The sequence below is a fragment of the Heterocephalus glaber genome, unplaced genomic scaffold (genome assembly GCF_053883595.1).
Source record: "Heterocephalus glaber isolate CG9 unplaced genomic scaffold, H.glaber_assembly_v1.0 deba00001428, whole genome shotgun sequence".
Lineage (NCBI taxonomy): Eukaryota > Metazoa > Chordata > Mammalia > Rodentia > Bathyergidae > Heterocephalus > Heterocephalus glaber.
Genome location: NW_028258293.1, coordinates 12,239,715 through 12,262,592, shown reverse-complemented (window position 1 = coordinate 12,262,592; position 22,878 = coordinate 12,239,715). Strand labels below are relative to the sequence as shown.

The 22,878-nt window shown below is 38.9% G+C and overlaps 3 protein-coding genes across 9 annotated transcripts in view; 1 reads left to right on the top strand and 2 right to left on the bottom strand.

Moving 5' to 3' along the window:
• The window catches only part of Tsg101 (tumor susceptibility 101), a 38,195-nt gene extending 20,057 nt beyond the window's left edge, over positions 1 to 18,138 (bottom strand). For both annotated transcript variants that reach the window (XM_004851536.4, XM_021263905.2), the window contains exons 1-5: positions 17,975 to 18,138; positions 11,781 to 11,865; positions 8,648 to 8,713; positions 6,328 to 6,491; positions 2,974 to 3,100 (exon numbers count right to left, since the gene is read on the bottom strand). In XM_004851536.4, the coding sequence (XP_004851593.1) occupies positions 2,974 to 3,100; positions 6,328 to 6,491; positions 8,648 to 8,713; positions 11,781 to 11,865; positions 17,975 to 18,016 (484 nt within the window). In that variant the 5' untranslated portion in view covers positions 18,017 to 18,138. The remainder of the gene's footprint in view (positions 1 to 2,973; positions 3,101 to 6,327; positions 6,492 to 8,647; positions 8,714 to 11,780; positions 11,866 to 17,974) is intronic.
• LOC147827973 (uncharacterized) overlaps positions 1 to 22,878 on the top strand; it is a 100,962-nt gene that overhangs the window by 31,234 nt on the left and 46,850 nt on the right. For all 5 annotated transcript variants that reach the window (XR_015451423.1, XR_015451422.1, XM_087211567.1 and 2 more), the window contains exon 2: positions 17,482 to 17,622. Coding sequence is in view for 3 of the 5 variants with exons in the window: in XM_087211567.1 (XP_087067693.1) it covers positions 17,482 to 17,622 (141 nt within the window). In the remaining 2 variants the exon portion in view is untranslated. The remainder of the gene's footprint in view (positions 1 to 17,481; positions 17,623 to 22,878) is intronic.
• Positions 19,859 to 22,878, bottom strand: part of Uevld (UEV and lactate/malate dehyrogenase domains) — a 41,258-nt gene continuing 38,238 nt past the window's right edge. For both annotated transcript variants that reach the window (XM_004851534.4, XM_021263904.2), the window contains exon 12: positions 19,859 to 22,149. In XM_004851534.4, coding sequence (XP_004851591.1) covers positions 21,982 to 22,149 — 168 coding nt within the window. In that variant the 3' untranslated portion in view covers positions 19,859 to 21,981. The remainder of the gene's footprint in view (positions 22,150 to 22,878) is intronic.

The following is a 22,878-nucleotide window of genomic DNA, read 5'->3' as shown; positions in this document are numbered from 1 at the left end:
TCAGCAGTCATATTTTCTGGGTGAATAATGATAAGCAATTTTCCTTTTCTAAAGTCCTAAAAACTAATAATTTCACCAAAGCTTTTGTTTCAACTTGGGGAAATACAAAGTATCATTTGGATCCAAGACTGGTAAGGAAACAGGTAAGAGGGTGAAGTGATTTTGGAGCCAGAATCAAATGGGATATTAACGTATTTTATATATGAGGTAACTATGGTGATTAAATGAAAATGATACCTGAGTACAGTAAGTCCCCAATTTACGAACATTCAAGTTGGGGGCTTTTACAGATATGGATGGACCTCAAATTAAGAATATCTGTAGATACAAATCGTGGAAGTAGCTGACGTGTCTGTGGGACCCTGGCAGTTGTGCGGCTGTGTGTTTACTGTGCAGTGCGACAGTATACAGTGGTATAGCGCTCAGAGCCCAGGATGCCAGAAGCAGGAGGAAACGCAGTGCTGATGTGGAGGGACTGCCAGGAAGTGCAAAGCAATAACCGTGGAAACAAAAGTGAAAATGAGATTGTACTGAGTCTATTTACAGTTGTACTGTACTGTCCCACCATTTTAAGGTTAACCGTAAAAGTAAAAATAGTTTATTTACACCATTTTTGTGTGTTTGGTTTTTTATGCTTTTATATTATATATTTGTGTCAAAAGCATATAAGACTTTGTCGGACATGCCAACAAATCTGATTTATGAATGTCCTCCCAGAACGGAACTCGTTTAAAATCAAGGACTCACAAACTATGATTCATAATCACTACTCAGTAAATGTGGATTATTATTGTTGTCAAAAGATGAGGTTTTAGTATAAAGTTTTTATTTATTTATAAAAAGACACCTTTAAAGACTATTTTCTTTTTAAAAATTTTTTTTGTACCAGGGATCGAATTGGAGTCCTTGTGGTTGCGAGGGAGGCGGCAGAACCACTGAGCTACATCCCCAGCCCTAAAGACTGTTTTTACAGTCATGCTACGCTGCTTGGGTTGGCCCTGAACTCTAGGTCTCAAGAGAGCCTCCTGCCTCAGCCTCCCAACTGGCTGGGACCATGGGCAAATGCCATTGTGCCAGGCTGTAACACTGTTTATTAATGTGACTCGCAGCCAGCTCAATAGTAATCTTAAAAGAAACAAAACATGTTCTGATGATAAGAAAAAGTATATTTTTTCTCAAATATAAGTATATAATTTCTCAATTATAATATTTAAGTATGTGTTTAAATTTTTTTTTGGTACCAGGGATCGAACTCAGGTCCTTGCACTTGCACAGCAGGCGGTGAAACCACTGAGCTAAATCCCCGGCCCTGTGTTTAAATTTCTTGTCTATTCATTTGTAGGTGTGTGTTGGGGGGTGGAATTCAGACTTTTACTTCTTTAGGATGCCTAGTAATAATAACAACAACAACAATAATAATAATAATAATAATAATAATATATGTTGCCTAAATGTATAAAATGTATTAAAACTGGAAGGGATGGGCAATAATGTAGCAATAATATAGTAAATAGAGGCCAGGGATTTAGCTCAGTGGTTCCAGCATGTGCCTCACAAGCACAAGGTCCTAAGTTCGATCCCTGGTACCAAGAAAAAAAAAAGTAAATAATATTTACTATAGTAAATCTAAAAAGTGTGACAGTGACCATAGTGTGGTCTCTTTTCCAATGTCAATATAAAACTCAAAGAAAGTTAGGGGAAGAACTCTTGTTTAGGAGACTACCTCACTTTCCGAAAAGCTTACCTTTGTCTTAAGTGGCCACTGGCTATGTTTTGAGCAGATAAAGAGTGATAAGACTAGAAAACACAAAGTATTTCAAACTCCAGCGAGCAATATTCTCTCTTGGGCACCAGAGAAAAGTGTTTAGTAAGATGAAAACAATTTCTGATCCAAAAGAATCACTGGTATCTTTAATGAAACAGATGCTAACCCTAAAACCAAGCTTATTCTGGGAAGTTGGAGGAGGAGTTAAAAAAGGTCTGTTAGATTCCCATTTGCTCATAAGTCAAGAAGCTCCTCAGGAAAGAATGGATTAAAAATAACAAGGTGGGGCCAGGGATTTAGCTCAGTGGTTCCGCTGCCTGCCTTCCAAGTGCAAGGTCCAGAGTTCCATTCCCAGTACCAAAAACAAAACAAAACAAAACAAAAAGAACAAGGTGATTTTCAGCAGAAAAAAAAATCTAAATCTCACATAATTTACCTTAAAAGACAAATAAGCTTGGTTAATTACAACCTTAAATAAAATTTACATTAAAAAAACACAGCTCAAAGTACGATAAAATAAATCAATAGAGATTTAGTAAAGTCAAAACAGATGAGTACAACCAACTCCCAAATTATTCAAGGAAATTTTAAAGTACTCGTAAGAATTTTTAAAAAAACAAACAAACAGATAATAGGGCTAATTAATACATATCAACTATGGGAGAATTGGTTACCATCTCACCACCACACAAGACAAAATCATGAATTGGCTGTACTAAAGAGAAGAAAGCTGAAAGCTAGATGTCCAATTGTGTATACCTGGAATAGCTGAATGTGAATGATTTAGGTGACCTTATAGTTAGTTCTTACCCACAACACTAATTCTGGAATTGCAAAGAGAAAGGGGAGGTCAAACTACCTTTCAAGTTATATATTTACATCTAAGATGATCAAATAAGGCTATTCCATGGCATGCATAATTTTAAAAATTCTAGCTCTATTCCAGCACTTTCTCCTCCATTTTGGAATGCAGCACCCACATACTTAGATTTCTACCCACAAATGGAAGCCCAAATGCCAGCCTTTGGTAGGAATTTGTACATGCAGATGCGGGGCCTCAGAATACCTCCCAGAACTCCATTAACTTGACAAGCTAGAAAGCAAAGTTATCAAAATTTTTAGAGGGCTGTTTACTTTTGTTTATCTAAGTTTTTACAATCAAATCTCAATTTTACTTATTATTTACAAATATTTCTCAAATTACTTACTATTTGGTGGCCCTGTTGCCTGGTATGGTGGATAGGATGCTGAAACAGTAGGACGAGAGAAGACTGGAGGTTCATCTCCAAACACCACAATCATGACCTGAATAAGCCCCAGCAAGTCTGACTGAGGCTGAAAAGGAAAACGAATTCTTGTCAACTGCAGAAACACTTTTCAGTGAAAAGGAAAAGTTGGCCATTTCTCATCAATTTTCAACTCAGTTTGACAATTTTCTGTTAAGACCCCAATCATGAAAATGCCATTTAAATTTATTGTTGTAATAAAAGTATGTGGTTTTTAATAGTTATTTGTATATCAGTGGCAAGGCTCTTGCTTCAGGGTATACAAGAGCATTAGCCAAAGAAGTACCTTGCAAAATTCTTCATCTGATTCCACAGAGCTAACCAAAACTTACCTTACTGTCAATGGACAAGTCAAGTATACTAGTATAAACTTAAGGATGGATATAAACTCTAGTCTATTTAAGGCTTTAAAAGATAAACAGTATTACCTTGGAAACAAATGTCCTTAATTTTTATTAAAGATACTGTCATAAACTAAAACTGTAGGTAGACTAGCTTAGAAATTGCTGGATTATGGTTCAAAAGAGAAACTGTTAAAGGATCTTCCCTTCCAATAACAGTTGTAAACCAAGTGCCCATTTTTCCATTTGGGTTGCTAAATTTTTTCTCTCAAATATTTACTGACCACTAATTTAAGACAAACTGTTATGTAAAAGTGTTGAAACTGGCTTATTTGATGGGTTTTGGTGGGGGGGGCGGTTTGGTACTGGGATCAAACTCAGGACCTTGAGGTTGTGAGGCAGGCAGCAGAAACACTAAGCTAAATCCCCAGGCCTGACGATTCTATTTTTACTTATTTTCTGTAGTTCTTACTCAAATACTTCTTCCATGAAATCATTAGTTTCTGAAGGGCTAATCACCTTAACCAGCTAACCATCACCATAAATTTTTATTCTTTTTTTTTTTTTTTTTGCGGTACCAGGGATCAAACTCAGTCCTTGTGCTTGCTAGGCAGGCGCTGTGCCACTGAGCTAAATCCCCAGCTCTTCTTCTTTTACTTTGATAAGAGTAGCAGTTTACAGGTTGCCAACAAGAACCAAACTCATCTCATTTGTTCAATTTTGACCCACTTTATGGACGAAGATAATAAATACTTCTCAAAGCTTCCTGTGAAAACTTTCTCATTCCCACTGTTCTAATACCTTCTTTCTTGTGTTTATTTGTGAATGTAAATGCTGAGCCCGGGGACAGGGAAGTATCATGTTTTTGTTCCTTTGTTCCTCTTGGTTCTTGGTGTACTTGATCATTTTACACTGTCTGCTAGACACTGTTTATGAATATTATTTTATTCTAGTAAGAAATGACCCTCTCCTGAAGCAAGCAGACATAGTAAGGATCATTTTAATAAAATCAAGGACCAAGCGGGCTCATGGTTGGGTTTTTTTTTTTTTGGTACCAGAGATTGAATTCAGAACCTTGTGCTTTCGAGGTAGGCGGTGGAACCACTGAGCTAAATCCCCTGCCCTCAGGGTTGGGTTTTGTAAGGCTTGTTCTACCTCTGGGTGCCCCCTCCTAAAATAGCTTTGCCAGTGAGGCCAACTAAGAGCCTCCTGGATCCTTTCTATTTGGTAAGGTTCTGAATTCCAAGTGCCTCCTCAACCTGAGGATGCTCAAAATTCAGCTGTACTTTTCAGAGGCTTTCTGCTGAGCTTTTTAGCATCTTGTCTTTGAAGCTTAGGAATTCAGCATTTATCTTAAAGATCTGACTCACTTCTCTGAGGCCTCCTTTTCTCCCAAATCTTGGATCCTAAAATCCTGGATACCTTCGTAGAGAGAACAGCAGCTTCTGTCTTTTTCAGCCATTTTAGGTTGCTTGAAACTCTGCCAGCTTCTCAGCCTCTTAGCTAAAGCCCTCTATCCAGATTCTCAGGCTCTCAACCTATACCAAGCATCAGAAAATACCATGAGCTGGAAAGTCCTGAGCAAAATGTTAGCTCATCTCTTCACAGTTCCCTTCTCTATAGAATCTTGCCCCTTCAAACCTTGATTGCCTCAACAGCTTTCCAAAGCATTCCAACAGATGCTGTCTGTGTTTTATCTGGCTTCTCTCAGTATTTCTGGCAGGGTCACTGGTTTGCTAGTTAGACCATCAGAGGCAGAAACAGAAGTTTCCAACTATTATTCTTAAGAGGACTGCTTTGAATGATGACACCTGAGTTTCACAAACATATTCTACTAGCGTATTTTAAAATTCATTTTCTATAATATATGCACTGTCGGGCCGGGGATTTAGCTCAGTGGTTCCGCTGCCTGCCTTGCAAGCGGAAGGATCTGAGTTTGATCCCTGGTACCAAAAGAAAAAAAAAAAAGAAAAAAAAAAAATATATATGCACTGTCTATGTTTAAATGTTCAACTCAGGCCAATACAATAGTATTTTGTAAATTTCACTTTGCACATATTCCATAATGCAATGGAATCCTTTGTTTTTGTCTTCGTAAACTCCTCCCCTCTTCTGATCACAGAGCTAGGATCCCCTCCCTGGGTCACAAGGATGCAAATATCACTGGAGATAGGTTAATCAGCATCATCCCTACAAATTTCTCAAAGCAGAGTTGAAAGATGCTTCTTTCCCTTCTAGTTAAAAAAAAAATGTGATTATTGCAAAAAGTCAAATAACCCAAATCAATAAATGGGCAAATGAACTGGAAAGACACTTCTCAAAAGAAGTACAAATGGCCAATAAGTATATGGAGAAATGTCCAACATCTTTAACCATTAGAGAAATGCAAATCAAAACTACATTGAGATTTTGCCTTTTTTTTTTTTTTTTTCTTCCATAATGTAACTTGTTTTATGGTCATCTTTTTTTTTTTTTTTGGTGCCGGGGATCGAACTCGGGTCCTTGCACTTGCAAGGCAGGCAGCGGAACCACTGAGTTAAATCCCCGCCCAATGGTCATCTTGATATAGGAGGAAGAGATGCAACTCCCAAACCTGCTACATATCCAAAGTGCAAGTTCGTGTTCTCTAAAATCAAAGAATGAATTCTAGGAACAATGGAGGTTAAGAGTAGGAAAAATTTATTGAGAGAAAGATAGCTCCTACCTAAGAGAGACAGAAGGGGGACTGGAAAATGGGTTGCCCCCTAAATTTCAAAGCTTTATACAAATATAAGATGCGTTTCTCTTGGAGTCCTTTTGAATCTTTAATCTTTTTTAGAAAGTCAGTGTTTAGTCCATTATCTGAACTCACCTAGCCTTTCAGTATTACAGGAAGCAGATGTTAGTAAGCAAAACATAAAATACAGTGAATTCACAGAATCGTATTAATACTTACGTGTTTCCATTCATGCAGGTAAGGAAGATATATTTTCCCATTTGCATCAACATGCTTTCCTGTTTTAATAGTCATTGAACTAGTAGGCTTAACAAAACAGATAGGGGGGTTATATGGGTATGTGTCCAGCAGCCATAGGCATATTGGAATATTATATGTATTACCTGAGAGAGAAAGAGAAATTTCAGTTACTCTATGTTTATTATTTTTCAATAATACCTTAATAGGGCCAGGGATTTAGCTCAGTAGTTCCGCTGACTGCCTTGCAAGTGGAGGGACCTGAGTTCGATCCCTGGTACCAAAAAGCCCCCAAATAATAGCTTAATAGGTAAGTAAAAGAGAGCTACAATTACACAACATACACACACAGACACACAAAACCACAACAAATATTTTGTTTCAAAGTTCTATTTAAGATCAAGTCCTCAAATTTTCAGTTTGTAAAACACACCAGTAGGATGAAGCTAACTAATCACTATTCTGTCAGTGTCTGCTTACTACTATGAAACATTCTTCAGGAATAATCTCAGCCAATCTATTCTTTACTACATGACTCTTTATCATTTCAGTTAATAAGGCTTGCTGGGAAGGGAAATGGAAGAAAGAACAAAGATTAAGGTACTATAACAAAGTAATACAGGAAGATAAGACTTAAAATTCTCTTGCCTAAAGCCAGATTATAAAATCCAATCCAACACATCAAACAAATGCTAATGGGTGTTCTCAGCTTCACCAATGCATAAGGTGTTTTCCAGTGTTAATCATTCAGAATCAATGATATACCTTTCTCTTTGTTTTATGAAACAGAATCTACCTCAGCTGAGAAATTTGATTATACATAGTTAAAATGAAATACTGAATGCCGCCTGCTGCGCAAGCGCAAAGACCCAAATTTGATCCCTGGTACCAAAAAAAAAAACAAAAAAAGAAAGAAGTATTGAAGTTATTCTTTCTCAAAGGATCCAATAGTTCAGGCCAGGGATTTAGCTCAGTGGTACGGCGCCTGCCTTGCCTCTATCCCCAGTAACAAAAAAAAAATATCCAACAGTTAATATATTAAACACAAATCATAGTCTTTTCTTTTTATGCTCAAAGTCCCGTGTCCCAAGAAACCATCTGAATCACCTAACAATTTAAATGCAGATCAGATAATCGAGACTTTGGATTTTTTTTTTAAACTCCAAATTACTTTTACATTGAATAATAACAAAAAGCTCCAAAAGGATATATGCTAATATGCGGTCCCTAACCCACAGGCTCATGGCATGTCAGGAACCAGGCTGTGCAGTAGGTGGTGAGCACTGGACAAGCAAGTAAAGCTCCAGTTGTATTTATAGCCCTGCTGGCATTACAGACCGAGTTCCAACCCCCTCACAGCAGTACCCAGCACCAGCGCTAGATACTCCCGGACCTCGAACCTTCCTGTGAGCTGCGTGTGTGAGGTACCTAGGTCGCTGGCTCCTTTGAATCATCCTGAAACCCACACCCCTAGCCACTTTTTCATGAAGCCCGTCCCTGGGGTTGCTGTATTTAAGTTTATTCTATCATTCAGAATTCTCTGCTTTGTGACAATGAAGACTCCTCCAGAACAAGTTAGGCCAGTAAACTTCTGCCACATGAAAACTAGTTGAGGGAGTTGGGGACATAACTCAGTGGTAAAGCACGTGCCCAGCAAGCATGAGGCTCTGGGTCCCCAGTATAAACAAAACAAAACAAAAAGATGAGAGTAGTGGTTTGGTTTAGATAAAATTTACACCCATCCCCTCACCCCACATACCTATGGGAAATCAATGGCTGAGTTACGGGGACATAGGCCTCAGATTCCTGTTCTAGTTCTAAAATTCTAATTCCATGAGACATTAAATTCTTCCAGTGCAACCAGGTGCATATTTATTTATATCTCTTGGTAAGAGACTTTTTTCCCCTTCAGTACCAGGGATCAAACTCAGGAGCTTGTGCTTTTGAAGCAGGTGCAGCACCACTGAGCTAAATCCTCGGCCCGGTCAGAGACTTTTTAAAAAGCTGAAAATGTGAAATGCTACTGCCAAATGAAGTTCAATTAGAACTTAAGTTAAAAATCTCCTTATCATGGGGATTTTAACTCAGTGCTTAAAACCGGGGATTTAGCTCAGTGGTTTCGCCGCCTGCTCCGCAAGCGCAAGGACCCGAGTTCGATCCCAAGTACCCCACCCCCCCAAAAAACTCCTTATCATAATGAAAGCCATGAGTAAGTAGGTTCAATTTCCTTATAACTCTTTGGCAATATACTTATCATGTCATCACACGGCTATATTAGAAACAAATAACATAACACAGTTACCTCTGTAAGGCACAGGAATTGTTCCAGTGAGGTTCATTAGTTCCCTAGAACTGCCATCATTAAAAACTGAAAGGAGAGAACAAAGATTTAATCATGAACATTTTAAAGTTTTTTTATTCATGAGCATTTCTATAGAGACTCTCATGTAAGTTATTCTTTTGGAAACACTGGTTAAAATTCATTATTATCCATAAACGGGGCTAACTTGTTAATGTATCATCCATTCTGTCCAACAACAAAGGGTCCTTTGTTTATTCACTCAATGGGATCAGCTCTTCAATGAGTAAAGAAAAGATACTTTGACTTACTTGCAAAAATGGATGTGAGTGCTACAGTTCCAGTAAATAGGAGCTTCTGGTCTCCAACTAACATGATTCTAAAACTATTTCCAAATCACCATCAGAGACAGGGGTGTAGCTCAGTGGTAGAGCATCCGCCTAGCATATATAAGGCCATGGTTTGAGCCCCAGGACTATAAACAACAACAGAGCCAGGGCTGGGGATGTAGTTCAGCACCAGTGTATCTGCCTGGCAAGCACAAGGTCCTGAGTTCAGTTCCTGGTACACAACAACAACAACCCCCAAAACCACCATCAACTGTCACCACACTATGCATTACCCTAGTATCATTATGCTTGAATATTAAATTTTTTTTTTTCCTGGTACCGGGTATCAAACTCAGTGACACCACTGAGCTAAATCCCTGGCCCCACCTAGTATCATTATGTTTTAGCAGTCCCCTGGCGTTTACCCCTACTCACAGCAATTCTTAGTGTCAATGGAGTATCAAACCACACTATTAAAGATTTTTAAAAGGCATAGTTTACACTATTAATTTCATATAGCTTCTTTCAATATGTATTTCTCATCTGACATGCATTTTTCTGCCATTAACTGATTAATCAGGGCACATAGTGTTACATAAACCACTATAATTTTAATGATTTGAAATCAACATCGTACCACATAAGGAAAAAGCTATAATGCACAATACAAATACATGGAACTACACTGCTGAACCTCAGTTCTTTTACTTACTGTTCACAGTTGTAAAACATTGTAATTTATTCTGATTTCATGCATTTAAAAAATCTTATGTAAATTTAGGGCTTTATTTACTCTAAAAGCATTTTGATGATAATGGTTTACATTTGGTCCAGCCATATGAAACTATGTTTGATCAACATATTGATCCTTTCAGTATGCAGCAAAAACTGTACACTCACAATAAAGTTCTAGCCCCAATCATTTTTCTCTGTACTAAAGCCACTTCAGTTTAAATAATTTTGGTAAATTAATATTTTTGCAGATCACAGTACCACAGTGCAGTCTGTATACAGACAGAAGGGAGGTAGATTCGGAGGAGCTGTGCCCTAGGATGGGAGAGGACTTCTAGTCCACATCTCTGTACCAGCGCCTACTGTTTTCAAAGCCCTAGGGCGAGTGGAATTCAGAATTTCCAAGCTAGTTCCCTGCCTTCAGAGCCAAGGGCTTTATTTATCAACCAGAGGCAGCACAGGTTTTCTCTTGGACCCCTGCATGCTAGCTGTTTTCAAGGACATAGAGTTGAAGAGATTGTGTTAGGGTTCAGTGGGGACAGAAAATAATGTATTTTTTAAAAAAGAAAAACTCCAGGTGTTGTCATCTTTGACTTAAATTCTAAAAGCAAAGACAAATTGCTGCCGTGTACAGAATAAAAAACCATAATGAAAAATATTTTCTGCATCTATAAAACGTAAGGGACAGCTCAGAGTACAGCTTTTACAAGATGTATTCCTGAGAACATAGAGAAACGCTATAGGGGGAGAAAAGGGGAATTACCAGTAGTTAAGTACCTTTAGGATACACTGTAAAATATATTCTTTCTCTTTGTGATGTACTACATATTAGCATATTAAAGGTTCTGAGAAATCTTTCAACAGTGAAATGCATTTAACTTTTTTCTTTTCTTTCTTTCTTTTTTTTTTTTGTACCAGGGATCGAACTCAGGACCTTGTACTTGTGAGGCAGAAACAGCACCAATGAGCTAAATCCATGGCCCAACTTTTTTCTTTTTTAAGAGACTCTTGCTATGTTGCTCAGGCTAGACTTGAAATGCCTGGGCTCAAGTGATTAATCCTCCTGCCTCAGCTTCCTGAGTAGCTGGGACTACAAGCATATGCCACTGCACCTGGCTGAAATCCACTTGATTTTGTTTAATCCACAACTCCTCATAGAATTCTCCCTTTAATCTTATCCCTATAGCCTTCCCCTTGTAACATCCTTCATAACTTTGTGTCTACAGATAACACTTTAGGAAACATAGAGTAAATTATCTTTAAAATTCCCTCCTGCTGGGAGAGGTGGCTGGGACATGCCTGCAATCCCAGCACTCAGAAGGCTGAGGCAGGAGGATCACCACAAATTCAAGGCCAGCCTGGGTTACATAGTGAGTTCAGGGCCAGCCTGAACTAGAAAGGGAGACCTTGCCTCAAAAATCAAAACAAAATAAAACAATCCCTCCTATGGCCTGGGAGTGTAGCTCAGTGACAAAGTGCTTGCTATCAGCAGAGTAACACACAGACACACAAGAGCTCACACACAAACTCCCTCCTGGCCAGGTGCAGCAGCCTATAATCCCAGGTCCCAGTTAGGAAGCTGAGGTGGGAGGATCACAAGTCCAAGGCCAGCCAGCCTGGGCAATTTAGAAAGACTGTCTCAAAATAAAAAGGGCTTGCAGCTCAGTGGTAGAGTACTTGCCTAACATGTGGGAGGCCTGGGGTTCAATCCCTAGTGTAGTGGTGGTGGTGGTAGGGAACCCTTCCTAAGTCTAAATCTGTAGTTCTAGGTTGTTAAAAAAGAAAAACAGGGCCCAGGGATTTAGCTCAGTGGTGCCACCGCTTGCCTCGCAAGCGCAAGGTCCTGAGTTCAATCCCCAGTACAAAAAAAAAAAAAAAGAAACAACTTTAAAGAGCTGAACAAATATGTTATTATTAGGTCTTATAATTTCCTATTCCCTGATACTTGTACCAGGCAGAGGTTCAATCCTACAATTGAAAAACCAGCAAGATTAAAAGGAAAATAAGAAAATTACAATTATTAACAAGAACGGTAAGTTTACAGTAGAATAAGTATACTTATTACATAAACTCACCATATGAATCCAATACAGGTTTGAGATCTTTGTACAGAGTGATAACACTGACAGTTTCACGTACAGTTAGGTCTCTGTATTTGTACTGAAAAGCAAAAATCACAGTATTTAGTTTAAAACCAACGCTCTTTATCTCACTGTTACATTAATTTTCTTAAAATCTTATTTTCTTCACAGCACTCTTTTAAAAAGTATAATGGTTTTCAGTAATCATTAATTACAGGACCTCAGTAGCTTTTTGTTCTGTCACCTATATGAATCCTTTACTTGCACTCAGCTTGCCCTTGAAGTTATGCTCATCTTAGTTCTTCGGTCCAACTTAAAAGATCCCACCAAATTAAATCTTAATCTTTCTCAAAGACCTACTACATAGGTATAGCTCACATGCCACTCTCAAAGAATCCTTTCCCAGACTTCTCTTTAACCCATAATCATCTCTCCCCTTCTCAAGCTGCAGCATTCACTGCCAATATCAACATTCACTGTGAATTATCAATATCAGTTTTGCACTATATCATCTGCTGTACTGTTTTTCATCCCATCTGTTCCATTCCACTCCAGAAGAACTAGCAACCTGGGTTGGGCACTGCTAGCAGCAGGACATAAGGAGATCAAGGCCTCTCATCTGATCACAGTGCACTGAAGCTCACCAGTTGACAAGCTCCATCCTTGCACACAAAGCTTTTCACTCAGCTTTTAGTGCTTCTTTCTTAAGAAGAACAGTCAGCTAGGTCAATAAGACCCTAATAGGGCTGGGGATTTAGCTCAGTAGTTCCGGCGCCTGCCTCGAAAGCGCAAGGTCCCGAGTTCGATCCTCAATACCAAAAAAACAAATAAGACCCTAATATTCAAGTCAGAGATCAAAACAAAAAGAAAACAAAGAACTGTTTACCAGTAACAGAGGTAATGCAAGCAGGAGAAAACTTTGAAAAAAGAAAAAATGATATTGTACCCATGAGATAAGAACACCCAATGAATAAGAACTCTTGAATGCAAAAAATGTGGGAGTAAAGCCAAAACATTCGATAGAAGGATTAGAATATAAAGTCACAGAACTCTCACAGCATAAACAGTTATAAACAATAAGATTATAGAAAAAAGTAATAAATCTAGGTCTACTCAAAGGCATTTCTTATCCTTTTTGTCCTGTGGCACTAATTTTTCCATACTATGGGATCAGTCCTATCACGCAAACATGTTCTTGTTTGTCTCATCTCATCCACACGAAGCCATTCCTATACTCGCGGATCCCTCTTACTGCCACTTTGCTCTAAGTTCTTCCTTACAGAAAAAAACCTTCATACAAAGAGCTCCCTACATTTGCTCCCTATGATTGTTCTATGCTTTCTTGTGAAAACTGTATTACAGAAAAATTCAAGCATATCCCAAAGTAGACAATGCCTATCTCTATTTTAGTTTTGATATAATTCACATATTATAAAATTCACTAAGTTGTACATTTCAATGGTTTTTAGCATAGTTATACAATCACATCAGTTTTAGAGCATTCTCTTTATCCTTAAAAGAAACCAATACCATTTAGCAATAACTTTCCATTTTTAGCAATAACTTTGCATTTTCCTCTTTGCATTCCTAGACAACCACTCATATTCCATCTCTATAGATTTGTTTTTTCTAGATATTTCATATAAATAAAATCATGTGTGATCTTTTATGATCTTTCGTGTTTTCAAGGTTCATCCTACTGTGGTATGTACCAGTATGTCACTCCTATTTAGTGTTGAGTAATATTTACTATATGGACATGCTGTATTTTATTTATCTATGGTTTGGAGGATTTTCAGCTGATAGGCTCAATTCTGTTTTGATCGCTAGGAATTTATTTGTTGAAGAAATCTGTTTATTTGTCCTACAGAGGTTCCTTTAGTTTAGAATTTGCTGACTGTATTCTGTTGGTGTATTTTAACATACATTTTTCCTTGAATTAGTATTTGGGCCTAGAAGTTATTTTGCCTCCTCTCTCTCTCTCTCTCTCTCTCTCTGAGAGAGATTTCACAGATGATAATGTTTTTTCCATCAGGAGTACACGCTAACTGGATACCCCTGCAATGTTAGCAAGCACTGATATACAGCATCTAGACCCATTCTCTTCAAGCCCACTCCAATTCTGGAAATTCTATAGCTGTGGAGACAAGTGAGAAGTGATCAGATTGTGGATATATTTTGAAGGTAGAGTTGGCAGGATTTTCTAACAGATTTTTATTGTGGATATAAAGGAAAATGAAGCATCAAAGATAACAAGGTTTTTAGCCTGACCAGCAGGAAGTGTATGTATACACTTCGCACCTACCACTTCACTAAAATTGCTCATCAGGGTCACCAATACCTCCGACATGGTGTGGAATAGCCAATTCTGCCTTTGTCTTAACCTATCAGCAGGGGCTGACCAAGCTGATTCGTGCTTTTCATTCACTTTCCAGAACACCAATGTTTGTCTTCTCTCTCTCTGTGGTTACTTCTGCCTCTTTTCTCCTAATGAACTAATACTGGGCCTCAGGGAACAGTTCTTCCTACCTAAACTACTCTTTTGGTGGTTTCTTTCTTGTTTTTAAATATCATTTATATGTTGAAAACTCCCACACTAAACTTTTTCAGTGAGTGTCTTTCATAAACTTCAGACATGTATAGTAGTCCTTTACTTTCCACAATTTCAGTTACCCTGAAATTTTTGGTCTGAAAATATTAAATGAAAAATCCTGGAAATAAACAATCTGTATGTTTTAAATTGCATGCGGTTGAGTAGTGTGATGCCATGATTAGATCTTATGCTCCATTCTGTCACAGTCAGGAAGTGAATCATTCTTTTGCCCAGCATATCCACACTGGATAAGCTACCCCCTTGTTAGCGACTTAGAGGCCACCTACCTCAGTTGTATGATCGCCTGTTTTAGTGCTCGTGTTCATGTAACTTTTTTTTTTTTTGGTGCCAGGGATTGAACTCGGGTCCTTGAGCTTGTGCAGCAGGCGGCGAAACCACTGAGCTAAATCCCCTGCCCCAGAACTCTTATTCTACATTAATAATGACCCCAAAGTACAACGGTAGTACGCTAGCAGTTTTATTATACTGTCATATTTTATTAGTTATTAGTCTCTTGATGTGCCTAATATATAAATTAAACTTTATCTAGATGTAGATATTTTATGTATAAATATGGATACATATATATGAAAAATAGTATATACAGGACTATTATCCAGTTTCAAACATCCAGTGTGGGTCTTGGGATGCAACCCCTGCCGAGAATACTGCACATCCAATTAGCAATCTGACATCTCCACTTGGATATCTAATGAATCTCAAATTGAATATGAGCAAAACCGAACTACATATCTTCCCCCAAAATTTACTGTGTCTATATGCTTCTAGTTGCTCAGGGGAAAAAAACCAGTAAGTTATTCTTGATGCTTCTCTTCCTTTCATATCCATAGCAAATATATCAGAAAAGCATCACCTTCAAAGTATATCCAGAATCTGATCATTTCTCACAATCCCCATAGTTACAATCCTGGCCTAAGCCACTAGTACCTCTTGCCTAGATTATTTCAAAAGTCTCTTCACAGGTGTCTCTGCCTCCACTCTTTCTTACCCCCTTTGATGGCCTAGTTCCAGTACAGCAGCTAAAGTAGTGCTGATAGGAGCTAAATGGCTTTCCATAATAATTCAACAAATGCCAAAGCCATACAAAAGGCCTGCAAGGATCTCCAAAATCTCCCACATTGACCCTCCGTACCAAACCCATATCACAACCTACCCCTTTCTCACTCCAGCCCTGGCCTGCTACCCTTTACCCTGTTGTTCCTCTACAATGAATGCATGACAGATTTCTGCCCCAGAGCCTTTGTTCTTAGTACTTTCTTCCTAGAATGACTTCACCTTAAACTGTTCCACAGCAGTTTCCCCACCTCTGTCAGGTCTCTCCTCAAATAGCTCTTCTCAGAAAGGCCTTCCTTTTCTGTCTGACATAACTTGCAACCCAGTTCATTCTCATCCCCTTTTACTACTATATTTCTCTTTCCTGCTTTATTTTTCTCTAAAGGTCTTATCAATTTCCAACATACTATTTAAATGTGCTTTCTGAGGTGTTTACTGCCTTCTATGTGAATTTAAATTCCAGAAGTATAGGATTTTCTGACTGTTCATTGTTGTACCCTTGTATTTAAAACAGTGTGAAGTACATAGCAATCTTTAATGCATCTGCTCTCCTCCACCCATTTGGTAATGATACTATCTCTAGGAATGCTGTAGATATAACATGAAAAAAATATCGTAGTTGTATGAACAATCAAAAATGTTACTTGTGTAAAGGAGGATGGACTAACAGTATATACATGTTAACTGACAAATGATGACAAAGATTTTAACTAAATGCTATGTTAAGAGAGTTAAATTAATACTCAAAGAAAAATGATTTGTAATAATATTTAAAAAACCATAAATCAAGGAAGGGGCCCAGAGCATACGATGGGTGTGGTGATCCTCCAACCAGACAGAGAGTAAAGGGACCAATGGCAGGTTCCTCTAGCCTAGAGGAAGCTTGTTTAGGAGTTTTAAAAATAAACCAACAGGGCTGGGGATTTAGCTCAGTGGTTTCACCGCCTACTGCACAAGCGCAAGGACCCGAGTTCGATCCCTGGTACCAAAAACTAAAAAATAAAAAAATAAACCAACAGGGCCAGGGATTTATCTCAGTGGTTTCGCCGCCTGCTGCGCAAGCACAAGGACCCAAGTTCAATCCCCAGTATCAAAAAAATAAAATTAAAATAAACCAACATTTGAATATTCTTGTATTTTATATTACCCCATATACATTAAGTATTAAACTTTTTAATGGCTGTGCTATCAATTTAAATGTCAATCTTCACGGATCAGTTCGTCTTCAGTTATAAAGTACCTAAAACAAAATGCTGTTTTTCAAAAAGTGATATATGTCACAACCTGGGCCACTATCTGAGGCTCCCCCAAATCTCCTCTACAATTAAAGATAACTACTTAAAAATAAAACAAAACTGGGAAGGCGGCGTAGCTCAGCGCTAAAGTATGCACTTAACATACACGAGGGCTCCAATTCCCAGCACCAAACAGAGAAGCCTAGAAGATATGGATGGACAACCAGGAAGTGTTTTCTTTGGAAACTTACACTTTCTCTTAAGAGGTTAACTAATCTTCAACCAAGAACCATGGGGACGATTTTACTAGAAAAGTCTATTTTAGAAAAACTTTTCTACATAATAGCGTGTATAAGTTGAAACCCACTTAGGCTGAATTTCTACCATTCTTGCTTTGACAAACGTATCCAAAACTAGCCCGTTTTAAGACTCAGCTTTCAACTCCCACATGTACCTTATTCCAAGTAGATTTGGTAAGTCACAACAAACAAAAGGAAAGCCATTCCACAGTGGTATCACATTTGAATTATCAAATTAAATCATGGCTTTAAAATACAAAACGCCTGCTTTTTAAGCAAGGAAAAAAATGCAGCAGTCGAGCTGTGAGGACTGTACAGTAAACTCAGAGTAAATAAATACGTGACACAAGAAGCGTACAATAGGAGTGTTAGTGAAGGGTTACCACACCCTGGGATGGTAATAATGAATCCCATTAATTCCACCTGGGGTAGTGAGAGTCTGGCATTTTGGGTTCTCTGGCCGTTTCACTGAACTGAGTCAATTCAACCGCTAGGCACTGCCCTCCCGCGGGCCGGCTGCTGCGCGACGTGGGGAATACAAAACGGAAGGGGCCGTGATCTCGGGGCAGCGAAGGGAGGGCGAAGGATGTCGGGTCCCCAGACTGGGGCTGGAGTGAACTGCCTCGGGCCAGAAAGTAAGTAGCACTCTCTTTTTGTTTAGAACATTTAAGACCTAAACTCTACCGCCCCAGACACCGCCAAACTCCCTCAGAGAGAAGGGGGCGGGCGGCAGGTGGCAGGCGGGCGGGCGGCCTCTGCTCGGCGCCTTTGTTGACGGTCGCCGCCCCCCGACTTTCCCCGCAGAATATCGGGGTGCGAAGGCTACAGGCTCCGGCTGGGGGCCTCGGCGGCGGCGGCGGCGGGAGGGGAAGGCGCTGGGGTTCCGGCCCGCCCGGGAGGTTCGCGGGGCTGGGCTGGGCCGGGCCGGGCCGGGAACGGAAGGGAGCGGTGGGCACGCGCGGGACGGCGAGCTCGCCGCAGCCTCACCTTAGACACCATCTTCTTGAGCTGGCTCTCCGACATCGCCATGACGGCGCCCGGCGACTCGCGTCCCCGCTGGCAGAGGGTCAGCCGCTCCGGGGCCGCCCCAGGCCGCCCCAGACAATCGCACACCAAGTGGCCAGCCCCCCACCCCCCCCACTGCTAACAGGAAGTCAGCGCTACTGCAGCACTTCCGCTTCCGGCACGGGCACGTCACTTCCGAGGCTATAGTCCGGCGGAGACAGGTGGACACCTTAAGCGAGCTAGGCTGCGCGGGGAGTGGGTTCAGACCCACCAGCTGCTGGTGTGCGGGAACCAGTTGGGTCCGAAAGATAGAGCAAGCCCGTTCCAAAGGTCGAAACTCTGGGTTGGGGTGAGCTTTAGCAGCTATTTCACATCACGTTTAGACTCAGGAAGCAGGCGCAGGGAGGAAGTAAACGACCGACCGAGTGATGAAGTGGAAGGCCTGTCCTCTTGAGGAACCGCCTGCCTCGACTTGGCCTTGTGAAAATAGTAAATGAATGCACTTCTAGCTCGGGTGTTAAGTTTTCCTCATCTCTATGAGAAGCTTGCATTAGGAAGATGCCCAAGGTTACTTTGGTAGTAACATGTTTTTGTTTTGTTTTAAAGCTTAAAAGTCCTTCGTACTACATTTGTATGGTCCTAGTGTAGAAATCCCTCGTTTCTCAGGAAACCAGACATAAATGTCCGACGCAGGATACCTTTCCCTAAATCAGAACTTCTGTGTACCCATACATAAATAATACAGGATGCTTTCTAACCGTGCCTTGTATTTGTGAGCTAGCCTGTTCACCATTAAAGTCCAAGTTCTACAGGCCAGGCTTATTTCAGATCTTTAGTGTTCTGCAGAGTGCAAAACTAGGTCCTCGATCTTGAATTTCAATTTTCAGTAGAAGCTCACTGTCGCTGGGGATTTAGCTCAGTGGTTCTGCCGCGTGTCTTGCAAATGCAGGGTTCTGAGTTCGATCCCCAGTACCCCCCCCAAACATATCGAATCAAGGCTCATTGTGGTGACTTACATTAGTTATCATTATTCCATGTCACCAGTTTTATAAGCAGAGTATCAAAGTATCCTAAAGATTAGGTTTGAGAATATTAAATTTGGATGGTTATAGTATAGCCTAATGAGAAAACCATGGTAATGATTCCTTTCTAAACAGGCATCAGGCATACGTGAAGCCACAGAGGGGAAGAAGTGAAACCATGTGAAAGGTCTTATTATAAATGGTTGCTCACACACACAAATAAAGCTATTCCAATAGCCATTCTTTTTTTCTTTTCTTCTTCTCTTTGGTACTGGGGATTGAACTCAGGACCCTGAACTTGTGAGGCAGGCACGGTGCCACTGAGCTAAATCCCCAGCCCCCCACTATCCATTTTTTTTTTTTGGTACCAGGGATCGAAATCTCATTATTCTTGAATGACCATTATTAGCTCCAGTAAAACCAAATGGCCAGTCTATCCTTCCACTGTACTTGCTGTTTTATATTGCTTAAAAAGCAAGCTGTTCAAAATAGTCTTGAAGCCACATCTTAGAAGTACTTTTTTTTTCCCTCGGTATTGGGGATCAAACTCAGGACCTTGAGCTTGCGCGGCAGGTGCAGTGCCACTGAGCTAAATCCCGGGCCCTCCAGAAGTACTTTTAATTAGAGCAACTCTGGTTCTATAAATTGGAGGGGTACCAGGTAATAACAATGTTTAAAATATTTTCTTGCTAAAATAATTTTTTAAACCTTAAAAATGACTGATAAAAATCCAATCGTCATTTTGCACACCACTTCAAATAATTAAACATCCTGAGTTCTGAATAAATTATAGGAAAAAAGTCTCAATCTGAATTAAATTTCATTTAATAAGTCAGGCATGATCTGGTGATTTTAAAATCAAGTTTATTTTATTCATTATTTTTCATATTTAAGGAAAACAAGGCAAATTGGAAAATAAAAAATATCTGCAATATCAAAAAAGTTTTAATCCAAGGCCCACTTAAAAACATAACAAGAGGCACTGCATGATTTTGGAAAAATGAAAAAGTTAAATAGAAACATTGGGAGTGTTAAAATAATCACTAAATCATAGTGAAGTGATACAGCTTCTTAACATATATGGAACTCACAACATAATTGCTAACACTTAATACTCAAGTAAACGCCTGACACAGAGAATGACTTAGATATTGTGGCCTTCTGGGGGGTAAGGACTAATAGTCATCTCTGAATATTCAGATTCTAACATAATATTTGGAATAATAGTAGGTGCTCAATAAATATTTGTTGACATGTTTCCTTTATAATTAATGTAGTGAATTCTTGGCATTTCACCTATTATACTATAATATTTTACAGCTAGATTATAGTTCAAGATTATATTAATTTGATTTTAGAAATTATCAAATTTCTAATTACACCTTATTGGAAGAGGCTATTTAAAAAAACACAAAAAATTATTCTTTTAGTTTTACTTTCCTATTTCATACAAAAGGACAGTCAGTATACACAGAGTAACAGAGAGGTGATAACAGGAGGTAACAGGGTAAAAGGATAGAATTAATGTTTATTTCTTCAAATAGCCACAGTTTGTTCATTTTGCAGGGCTGGTGACTGAACCCAGAGCCTTGCATATGTAAGGAACATGTTCTACTCGTGAGTTACATCCCCAGCCCAAATGTCCAAGGTTTTTATCCAGTAAAATCGGTGTGACTCTTTCCAAGCATATTACTTTTATACTTTCTTAAACATGGGATACTGAATTTCACCTTCCACTTAGTGTAAGTTCATCATTACAACTAGCAATTATTACACTAAGCATTTCTGGGTCTATTTCTTCTCTACCTATGATATGTCTGCCCTTATTTGGCTCATATCTTCCTGGCCAGACTGTTTCACCTATTACATGTTTCCAAAACACTTTGGATTTCTTCACAATATTTATGACATTTATTTGTGAGATTTGATTACTGTGTTTACCACAGTGGACTGTAAGGACCAGGAGGGCTTGTACCCAGTCCAGGCATATTCACCGCTAGCGCCTGGTGAAAATATTGCTATTGATCGATCAACACAAAGCCTATGTGTTCTGAATCCTTCTTCTGGAATGATAAAGGGTTTCCTCAGAACCATCAGTCCATTCAACCTCTCTCCCTTAAGACCAATGGTTTTTATGAAAGCCTCATATATTGACTTCAAAATAAACTGCTTGACTTTCATTCAGAGTAAAATGCACATTTATTTATGCTTTAGTTATATCACAGTAAATTTATGACATGTTGGGGATCTTATATGGCTGAGGAAGAAGTTATAGAAAATTTCAGAAAGGAAATTCCATTATAAATACTTTTTTCTTTATAATATTAAAAAGTTTTACTTTCCCTTTTATTATTTTTAAATACATACAAAATTATTTTCTAGTTTTTGGTAATTAATGAATTTGAAGGAGGAAAACAAAATGCTTATCTATTCTACCAACTGTATTTTGCAAAAGAAATAAATACCCTACATTATGAATCTTCTGAATTTTGTAAGTAAGGCCCATCCTGGGCCTTCAGCTTATCATGTTTATTATAAATGTATTTTTTTCAGGATATTTCCAAAGTGCTGAATGTGCTTTAAGTTTAGAATACAAAATTTAAAATGATGCACACAACAGGTGAATATTTATCCCAGCTATAGGTTTAAAGAATACTGATTTGTGGGCTGGGGATTTAGCTCAGTGGTTCCATCGCCTGCCTCACAAGTGCGATGTCCCGAGTTCGATCCCCAGTACCAAAAAACAAACAAAAAAAAGAATACAGATTTGTCAAGAACCTCCCCTAAATAGATTTTTTTCCCCTTCCTTATCTAACTCTTTAAGGATTTAAATTACAGAACTAACCAAGAAACTATCTACTTTAACCAAACAGTTTGTAAAGATAAATAAAAGACACAGAAGTTTTCAAACCTATATATGTTGGTGAAATTAAATGACTTTTCCTTTCAGGTAGCAGTGTTTGAAAATCAAAGTTTTAACTGTTGTTGGAGATCATGGATTGAGGATGCACTGCTCTGGAGTTTCTCAGTCACTGTAACTTCTTTCTCGTCAGTTTTGATGACTTCAGATACCCCACTGGTTCCGAGGATGCAAGGCAAACTTAAAAACACTTCACTATTTATATCATAATATCCCTGAAATTAAAGAATGGGGATATAATAGAGCTGAATCACCGTACAAAGTTAAATCATAAAAACACATGCTTGCTTGTTTTTCTAGTTCTAGTACAAAATGATAACAAGTTAAGTCTAATTTTTTGGGTTTATTTTCTAAACTCAAATTATTTCCAAAAATTAAAAAAAAAAATTTTTTTTGAGAGATAGATAGAACTTAGTCAAAGATACTCCCTTTGTAGGGAGGTAAGCTAGCTGCAATATGGTTAGGTTGAGGACTAAGAAAAATGATGGACTAGGGGCCAGGGATTTAGCTCAGTGGTGCCATCATCGCCTGCTGCGCAAGCACAAGGTCCTGAGTTCGATCCCCGGTACCAAAAAAAAAAAAAAGAAAAATGATGGACTGAATGAAAAATGATGAATTCCTTGGGGTTGCGCACAGCCTGGTGCAAATACAGCAGCCTCGTTGACATTTTTCTTTAATGTTGTATCCCTTCTCCCCCAGATAGTCCAAATATTCAGGAAACTTTTGATGAGCATTCGTACCTCATCTTAGCTGTGCTTTAAGGAATTTATGCTCTAGCTAGAGTGATAAAAGACAACTGCCGAAGTAGACTGATGACCAGGTAAAACCAGTTAGCAAATCAGTCTGGGGTGACGTGGCTGGCTGAGGTGATAAATGACAACCAGAAGCAGTTTATGGGATATATAAACACTTCTTGGGGATGCTCAAAAACTACATGAAGGTAG